General features: G+C 35.3%; 1 protein-coding gene across 2 annotated transcripts in view; it reads left to right on the top strand.

Annotated features, from left to right (window-relative positions):
* The window catches only part of LOC134213205 (monocarboxylate transporter 2-like), a 265,394-nt gene extending 258,292 nt beyond the window's left edge, over positions 1-7,102 (top strand). For both annotated transcript variants that reach the window (XM_062691921.1, XM_062691920.1), the window contains one exon: positions 4,717-7,102. In XM_062691921.1, coding sequence (XP_062547905.1) covers positions 4,717-4,993 — 277 coding nt within the window. In that variant the 3' untranslated portion in view covers positions 4,994-7,102. The remainder of the gene's footprint in view (positions 1-4,716) is intronic.
* The last annotated feature ends 3,169 nt before the right edge of the window (positions 7,103-10,271 follow it).

The raw sequence follows: 10,271 nt of genomic DNA on the forward strand, positions 1-10,271 counted from the left end.
TTGATATTTGAGTTTTCACAAAAAAACATTGAATGGACTCCGAAATTTACTCTCCTCTCAAATAATATTTAATCAAATTGAATTCAGTGGCTGTATAAAACTTATTTAACAGATTCAAAAAATCTGAATAAGCGCCATTGAAGCGAATTATATTAGGGGCAAAGACGGCTTTGGCAGGTTTTGTTCTATTATTGGCAGGGGGGTTTTGTCGATCAAATTTTATGAAATTTGGCCACAATATTCTTTGATATGCAAAGAATGTTTAGGCCAAATTTGAGCCTAGTCAGTCATAAAAAACCCCCCTGCCAATAATAGAACAAAACCTGCCAAAACCGTCATTCCCCCTACTTAATGGTTTAGTAAAGATTGAGAAAAAATTGTGTAACATGCTGTGAAGTAGTTGTGCAGACACGTCAAAAACAGCTGAATAGATTCGCCAGATTTGCTGGTAAAAGCATTGACTAGAAGTTCTTGATCATATGTATAGCACACATATTCAGCTTGAAGCCGTATAGACGAGTTGAAATAACATTTACATTGACATTAAATGTTAGTTGGGTAAAGTGGATTGGTTGAAGGCCGTAATCGTCATCTGGAGTAAGCCCTTGGATGGTTTTTAGATGCCACTGGACCTAGTTGGGTCAATGAAATAGGGTAGGTTTATCGGTGTTCGGAATTGGTTGGACTCACTATTTGACCTCTTCGATCAAGTGGGTTGGATGGTGGATGAAATCAACATCGGATCTATTCAGATAAAGGAAACTCCTATTCTGGATTAGGGCTGTTGGTGGTCTCGAGGCGCTTATACACATAGTTTGGCCAAAAAAATCCAACTCTGAAACAATTTAGTCGAGGGCCGGAAACGCCATCGGAAGCAGGAGGACGAAGGAAAATATTCAACTCTTGATTTGATTAATATTAAATAAGAAGAAAATTCTCCTAGCAACAATTCTAACAAAGCAAATATTTAGGAGTTATCGATATTCCTCGATACAGCCGCCGATGTAACGCAATGTCGTTCAGACTACATGGAGTTTTTCTAAATAAAACAAGCAAATTGTTATCAAATCGCAAAACCAAACCACTATCACTACAAACCTAGGAGCAAAAGGACCCTTCGAAATTTGGCTAATCGCTTGTTTATGAATGTATTCCTTTGAAGGAACCTACATGGAAAAGCTGAATCATTTCTTCACTAATCATTCCTCACTGCACTATGGTCCAGGATACAGATTTATGCGGAAAGATGAATTTTACGCCAAAACTATATTTTTTAGAAAAAACACTTTATTTTTCACGGATGTCACCTTCTGAAGACTTTTGGGGCTCTTCAAAACGCGTGTTTTTCTATAAGAATATCGTCTGTATCTTCTTCCGTTGTCGAGTTATAATAATTTATTTAAAAAAACATAATTTTAGTAAAATTGATAAAACTTGAGATAAAAAAATAACATATCCCCAATTTTTTGACATAATAAAGTATATTAATTTCTCTTTCAAATTCCGTGTAAATATATTTTTTTGGTCTGCCCTAACCGGAGATATCAACTTATGAAAAAAATGTAATTTTGACAGAAAAACGATTATAACTTTTGATCGGAAAAAGATATTGAGCATATTTACCCATCAAAAGTTGCATTTTTTTGAGTTCTAAAAGTCACCTAAAGACGACTTTTTCGAGAAATCTAAAAAAAAAGTAGATCAAAAATACTGTTTTTTTTAGGTACACCCTAAGCCAATTAGGTAAAATTGCTCTAAATCAGCCAACTTAATAGCCACAGAAATTTTTTTTAGCGAAATTGATTGGAATAAGCTACGCTACAACTTTGTAGAACATAACATGTCAATATTCCGAGAAATAAAAAAAAATATTTTCTAATTTTTTTTATATGATGGGCTATTTTTTTTATAGAACCATAAGGATTGCCTTACTATTTCGAACAATTTTGTAGAACAACAGTTTTTTCTAAAAAAAATCAGTTTTGGCGTAAAATGCTTCTTTCCGCGTAAATCTGTATCCTGGACCATAGTGCACTGCTGAAACATTACGGTTCCGGAGGACTCTCGATGGCCGTAATAGTGCCCAAAAACCTTGCCAATCGCAATGTGGGTATCAAACATTATAATTTTCAACTTTATAAGATACTATCAGATTTCTTCTTATTCAATTGCCTTTTTCAACCCAGTTTCCGAAGTCCCTGAGAATCCTGAATAGTAGTCAAAACTAAAACCAACACATATAACATGTGGATGTGTAATAAATAAAAAATATTCTTTGTTTGCTTTAGATTACTAGATTACACATTTCTGCTATATACCTACCAATGGATCTTTGAACCAACCCATACTTGGTTTGATAATTACAAGATCTATAAGTAATGAAACTGTTTTATTTATTATAGAGTAAACATTGATTTTGGCGCCCACCGAAGGCTGGCGCTCTTGGCGGGGGGCAACCTGCCCAACCACACGCTACGGCGCTGAAGCTAGGACATGATATAACAATTCAATTGAGACTGCCTTGTTACTTTTCAGTTGGTAGCTCTGAAAAGGTGATCGCCAGTGTAGCCTAATTAATTTGACACAGATCTTCCAAATACAGGTCGGGCTCGATTATCCGGATTAGCGATTTTATTTTCATTCCGGATAATCAAATCCTCCGGATAATCGAATCACCATAAAAAATTAAATCTGCAATTAAAAAACCTATGTTTTATTTTACTTGCAGCGGTGTAGTCAAAAATGATTTAGAAAAAAAAATCCTGAATAATCCACCTGCGGTGACTTTCTGGTGTATTATGGAAAAATTGTATTTTTGCCATTACTTTTGAGTCCATAGTCCGATCCAGCCTACTTTCAATATGAAATGATAAGACAGGATTTCTTTTTGAATCCAACTTGTTGGTTGAGAATACGTGCAAAAGAATGGCTGGACTATTTAGGTGAGAACGGTCCAAAATGCACCCCTGGGGCAAAATGGCCTCCCTCATAAAATCACTCATATAATCTGTTGTAGTACATTTATGAACGAATATTACCATTACAATTCATAATTAGTTATCCATCATTGAGCTCCATTGGAAAAATCTAGCAAAATCCCTTCATATTCACTCAAATTTACCGATTTGCTATTCTTCAACCACATACGTAAGATTGTAGTTCAATCCATTAAGAAAATACAAACAACCATGCGTTCACCATCATTTTACATGCAATTGAGTCATTTTAGACCACCATTCGGGCGTTTTGCCCCAGGCCTATTTTTGAAACATTTTTTAAATGCGTTAGAAAGTCAGAAAAATCTTCTTATTTGAATAAGAGATCATTGTGGAATGTAGCTGGGTTTGTAAATTTTGCACCTATGCGTTAAAATGGTTGGGTATTTTTGTTTATATGGGCAAAAACATCTAAAAAGCTTAAGGGGTGCATTTTGGACTGTTCTCCCCTACGCGCTTTTTGTACAGAAAATAGTATTTTGGCCATTACTCATTTTATGCCAACAACTCGAACGAAGACCTTTTCGATTATTGCTAAATATTAATTGTTAAAAGCAGCAGCACGTCCAAACTAACAACAAACTGCCCTACGGTAAACCGTACCGACACGATTGTGACAAAAAATCGGTACGATTTTGAAATAATTGAATAATCTGGATCTGAATCTAGAAAAAGTGAGAAAATTATAGATTTCCATAATGTACGGAATCAAAAATATCTGAAGGTAGATGTTTAGGTCATGACAATGATCTCAATCGGAAAGATATGAATCAGTTCCAGAATCCGAAATAAAGAAGATACCAGAGAATGTCTGAAATCTGGAGCATTCTTAAATCTGCAAATATCTAACAATCTACTAAATCAGGAAAACTTCTGAAACGTCCCCATCTCCATTTCATTGCTTTCAAACAATGATTGTTTAAACTGAATACTTTCAAAAGACAACGGAAAGCGGACAATACTCAGTAGTCCAGTGAGGATCATTTCGCTTATCGAAGAGTTTCTACAACTAGAAGAGCAGAAATCGAACAAGCGCCTCATAATACATTACATATTTCATACACAAATCAGTTAATTTAAATAAAAATATAGCATACCAAAACGATGAGATCTACAAATTATTTTACTTCACTGAACAATATTATTTAAATTAACAAATTGAAAGCTAAATGCGTTTCTGTTGAAGATACAGAATTGTATTATGTAGTGAGATTTAGTGAAAGAATTTATATGTATAAAATATTGAGTAGAATTTGAATGGTTTTATTCAGCGGCGCAGCCGATTTTTTTTTATTTTGTGGAAATTGGAATTATTAAATTAATTAATTACGAAATTCCGCGAAATTCCGTTTAATTTCGTTAAAACAAAGATTTTTCAGTCGAAATTTTTGAAATTTAACGATACGGAACGAAATCAGAAAAACAGATTTCGCCATACTCAAATTCCGCGGAATTCCGCGAAATTTCGTTTCGAATGCCCTAAAACGAAATTTTTCGAAATACCGCATATGCTTAATACATAGCATGAACTAGCGTTTTACCACTTGCTTGCAACGCGTTGTATGTATTGCATACCCAAAGGCGACTAATGATACAAATTGTGTTTTGTACAACTATCTCTGCCCTACACATGACATGAAATTGTACCATCCTAATAAGAAAACTATATTGCACACGATGCCCTCAGTTACTAACAATCTCGTTTACACTTCATCCACAGATGCGAAGTACACAACCCATCCCAGCGGGGAACACCGTCGCATCATCGTACCCCATCGGTGACTGCAGTCCATCAACCTGCATCGACCGGATACAGCAACGGACTGCAGAACAATCCCTCTCGAAGTCGTAGTGTTCCGGAGGGGCTGGCCAACAGCCACCGGGGTGCGGGCGACTGTCACTGGAATCACTGCCACTGGACCACCGCCAACGGGGTGAACTTTTGCCGCTCGACTCGGCCCATCCAGGTGGTGGAACAGATCACAACATCCGTTTGACTAAAGTTTAAAATAATGCGTTTTTTCCTGTGCATCTCGATCCATCTGCTGGAGGGATTGTTTTCCTAATTAGCTGCACCAGTAGGTAGGAGCAGCTCACCGTCTGATTGTGCTCTAACTGTTGAAGGTGAACAGTATCGACTGACACTAGTTTACACGCCGTGTGGAAATGTACTTCAAAGTTTGAAAATTCTGTGAACCGACGGGTATTCTACATACTTTTTTTTCTGTTCGGAAAGTTTCACCACTGTGAGATTCTATAGTTTAAGTTGTAATTGGTATCTAGTGGTGAACTACAGTTTTGTTTCGGAGAATGTTTGCGCTAAAACAGCAACACTTTTTACGTCATAATATAAGTTAATATAATTTTCCAAAGATAACTGCCACATTAATGATACATTCATTTTAACTAGGCTTTTTCACATATGGTTACTGCTCCATGTTCCTATGTTCATCACATTAGAAACACATCAATGAATAGGAATTTGATTAATATCTTATTTTTGTGATTTCTTTCAGCAGTTGAAATTGGTGCTGCATTTCTTTCTTTTGCAATGAGATGGATGATATGATGTTAGGTGAGATAGAAATGGAAACAGTTCCCTTATTTGAATGAAATATTGTCTTAGTGCTCTACGATGGGAGATAAAAAAAATTGAATAGAAATATCGGAGTTTTTTTAATATCCCGGTACTTTTATGCATGCCCACCTAAACGCAACAATTCTTACAAAAGCGCAAAATGAAATTGTATCGGCCTTATTATAAAATTCCATATGCAGTCAGCGTCAAAATTAAAAATACATCTATTGGTATTAAATATTAACTAAATTTTAAAGGGGAATAAATTTACTATGTGATTTCTATTAATTATTACTTTATTTTGAAATTTTGATTATCACAGTTTGACGAGTCTGTCAACTAATTCAAGAGCTTAAATTTCGAAATGTGTTGTATGTTGGACTTTTCACACTATGCTTATTCTATCGACACAGTGGTACATTACACTACATTATTTATATTATTTACAGTCACTCATTTCAATATTTAGCTTCTGCAATGAGTTATTAACAAATGATTACAACTTTTAATTTTCGCTAAATGATCTGAACCATCTTTGCGGGGCGCTGAATTTGATTCAGTTTAACACTAGCATCGGTATTGCTCTGTTCAACGGATTCTGAAGACGACCACGTAAAATATAAATTATCACCATTAAAAAGCACGTTCATCGATCCATAAATCACTAACCAGGCATGGTCCTATTATTTGATAAAGGCTGACTGAACCGGAAAATTGCGCAAACATTTTAATTCCTACGTAAACCTAATCGAAATAGATGTGATCAGTACACTAAAATAATAATCAATTGCAGATGCCAAAGTGCTCGCAAATTTTCGACCGGAACGAACATGGTCATAATTACCGGGCGCAAATAAAATCCAACTTTCAACGAGGCGCACGTAAGTTTCATTGAACTGGTATTTAAAGCATTTAGTCTGACTCGATCTAAACACGAAAAAGAGAAAAATGCGAGGACAGGAAAAAGCGTCATTCTAAATAAATCGTGTATATAATACATTTTTGAAAGTAATAGCTCAAATAATCCGTCGAATGGATACCGCACTTTTTCATCACCGTCGAACGAGAGCCATGCGGGAACGGGAATATCCAATCGGGCTCAATCGTCATGTGCACAGGAACAAAACGGAAATATGTCGTCATTACTGGTAGGTATTTAAACAATTTCAATCTCGAATAAACTTCAAAGTGTGAACTCAAAAGCAGGTTTTGTAGCGTTCGTGTAGGTTATTGTGAGTATTGTTTTGTTAAGTTTTTTTTTAAATCCTAGAACATAGTATACAGAAAACATAAACATTCTACAGAGAAAAATTCTACGCCAAAGCGTGACTGTTTATCACGACAAGATAATCGTTTTTTTAGACATTAAGTGGTTGTGTTAAGGGATGAAGTGGATCAGAAGGGAATCAAATGCAGGAATTGAATTCGGTACATATGAATTGCGTTTGGGAAACAAGCTGTGACTACAATGAGGAAATGCTAAGAAAGGATGTTTTATTGAATAAAAATTTTAATTTGTTTTGATCTATTTTGATACGGATTTTTCTTTACAATGATACATTCCGAAAATCATTTGAATGCTGTATGTTCTGTCTTCTAAGCTACATAAAATAAAACAATTATTATTATAAATGAACGGCATATGGGGGACCAATTACTAATTTATCGAACGGGCAGTTGGCCTAATTTTCAACTATGTAAATGAAAGCGTTAATTAGGAGGCTTATGTCATTAGCATTAAACATATGCGGTATTTCGAAAAATTTCGTTTCAGGTGGTTCGAAACAAAATTCAACGGAATTTCGCGGAATTTGAGCATGGCGAAATCAGATTTATTGATTTCGTTTCGTTTCGTAAAACTACAAAAAATTTGCTTTGAAAAACTAGCTCATAACGAAATTTAACGGAATTCCGCGAAATTTCGAAACAAATTTAGGGTAGCGGTACCAATAGTGGATGTATTAGTAGATCCACAAAAGAAATTTTTTTTTAAATTGATAATTATGGAATATTTACAGCTTTGATATTTTAGTCAATAGATAAACTAATAAATTTGCTTACAAAAATGAGATAGATGTCATTTAACATCAACAATTACCAAATATTGCTTGCACCACTATGGGTACACAGTTCCTTTAGTGGCGGTAAAAATTAATTTTGGTTCCCATAGTGGTGCTATCCATTGGTCTCTTATGAGATTCGCCACTATTGGTACAGTTGCACCACTATAGTTGCAAGGGAGTCAATTTTGTTAAGGAAATGCATTGTTTTGAATTGTTTTTCAAGCGAAATCTTAATATAAGTTGCATTTTACAGGATATTTAAAGCACGACGCATCAACTGAAACTATCGTAAAGTGTATAAATATGATAAATCTCATTAAAAACCCCACTACCTCCACTTTTGGTGCTACCTCCACTAACGGTACGGTTACCCTAGACTTAAATCATACAGTCTCGTAGGTCGTGTATTATTTATTTTTTTTTTGCAGCGCCGCTGAACAAAATCATAAAGCTGTTTTCAAAACTTAATGTTATACAATTTTTTCTATTAACGCCTACTACAAAATCCCATTCTTAGTCGACAAATTCGTATTCAGCTTTCTTCTATAAAACGTCTTCGGTATTTTGTTACAAATGTCCAACAGAAAACGAAAAATATCTTTAACTATTCTATCCCATTTTTCAAGTGATCCGACTCAATATTTAAGACGTCAGAGTGTAAATGTAATCAGATATGAATCAGATCAGTACAACTTTGTCTAAGAAGACAAAGTCGAGGCGTGGATTCCCGAGGCCTTTATGAAGTATTTTTATCCTTCACCTCTTATGCCTTAAACCAGATTTAAGCGCTTGACTAAGCACCGCTCAAGGGTTAGGAAATCCCTAAGGAAAACATTAAACGAAGCACATGATTTTCTGTTGGATTGATTTGAACCACGGTTTTCGTCTTCGAGTTTTCAAAATAACTTCGTTTACAGTAAATATTTAGTCGCTTACCAAGGTGGCTTCACATGAATTACCCTTTCAACAAACCAAAGATTCCTTTCTCGTGGCGCTTACTAAGATACAGACATGAAGACATGTCTTCAATTTGAAGACATTTGAATCCCTGTGAAGACATTTTTTTCGTTATAAATTCTGCGACTTCTGTATGGTCGGGGTTCAGCCAAATCACACCAAACGTCGATGAAAAATTTACTATTTTTTGCCAAGGTTTTCATGTAATAGATTCACTTGGTCAAAAATCGCATCGGACATCGTTCAACGCCATAGCTGAGGATCCCTTACAACAAATGTACGCTTGACTTAACATGAATTGCTTTCCGTTTGTTTTTTGCGAACAAAATATCACATGTTAGTCAAAAAGCCGCTTGGTGCTGTTTGGCTGAATCCCAACCATATGTAAATTATGCAAAAAAATTCAAAAGTTATAATAGTCTTTGTCTGGGGCTTAGAATTTCAAACATAAAAATACATTCACACTAGCTGGCTGATAAATGCAACGCATTTTAAACTTCATACGCACTTAACTTGGAGTTAGGCGCTGGTTAAAAAATACCCGATGGCGTGTATGTAAAAAGGTATTTCGATCATTACATTGGAGCGCAATGGCCGATATAATTTACGGCAAAAATATATTGAACTCTTCTAAGACTTTAATCTATTCAATCGTTGAGCTAGAACCTGATCTTTTTCTAAATTCCTTACGAATTCATTTGATCCTTTCGGTATGTCCATGTGTCTTTCCACTAAATATTCGACGGGAAACTCTTTGAATTTTCTGTGAGTCTTTAAAAGAATTTCCGATGAAAATTATGAGGAATTTCTTGTCTACATTCAAAACATAAAGAAAATTCATCTTGATTTCCACAATTCCCACAATAAATCCCTTTTAATTTCCACAAGAAAATTGTCTCAATTAATTTTCATAAAAAATTCTTACGAATGTCAATAAGAAATTGAAATTATGCTGGTGTTAAATGGATATTTCTCATAATTTTCAAGGTAAATTTCTACAGGAAAATCTACCTATTCAGAGGAAACTTGCCACACACTTTTGTTAAATTTTTCCTTGAATTCCTTTGATTATTCTTCTAGAAATATCTTTGAACATTCTTCCAGTATTTTCTCTGCGAATTCCTCTATGAATTTCTTCAAAAAATCGTCCTGGTATTCTTTCTGTAATCCCTCCAGCAAATTATCCGGAAGTTTCAGGGGTTTTTCCGAAAAATCCTCCAGGAATTCATTTGGAAGATCCTCCAGAAGTTTCTCCAGAACTACTTCGGTAGTTCCTTCACGAATTCCTCCAGTAGTTCTTCCAGGATTTTTTTCGAAAGTTTTCCCGGGATTGCGGCGGAAGCTCCACAAGGGATCCCTCCGGAAGTTCTTCCTCTGGAAGATCCTTTAAGAAAGTTGCCGAGAGTCACAAGAATGATCCGGAAGTATACTATGAAATTTATCTTGTATTTCCTCCAGGATTGCTTTCGGAAATTTCTGCAGCAATACATCAGGAAGCTCCTCCAAGAATTCATCCAGAACTACTTCCAAGAATTTCTCCAGAAGTTTCTTCAGGAACTCCCCGGAAATTGCTTCAGTAATTCCTCAGGAATATACTTCAAAAATTCATCAGGAAAATCCTTCAGGTATTCCTGAAAAGAAAAAAACATCCGGAATTCACCCTGAAGTTTCTACAGG

Source organism: Armigeres subalbatus, chromosome 2 (genome assembly GCF_024139115.2).
Source record: "Armigeres subalbatus isolate Guangzhou_Male chromosome 2, GZ_Asu_2, whole genome shotgun sequence".
Lineage (NCBI taxonomy): Eukaryota > Metazoa > Arthropoda > Insecta > Diptera > Culicidae > Armigeres > Armigeres subalbatus.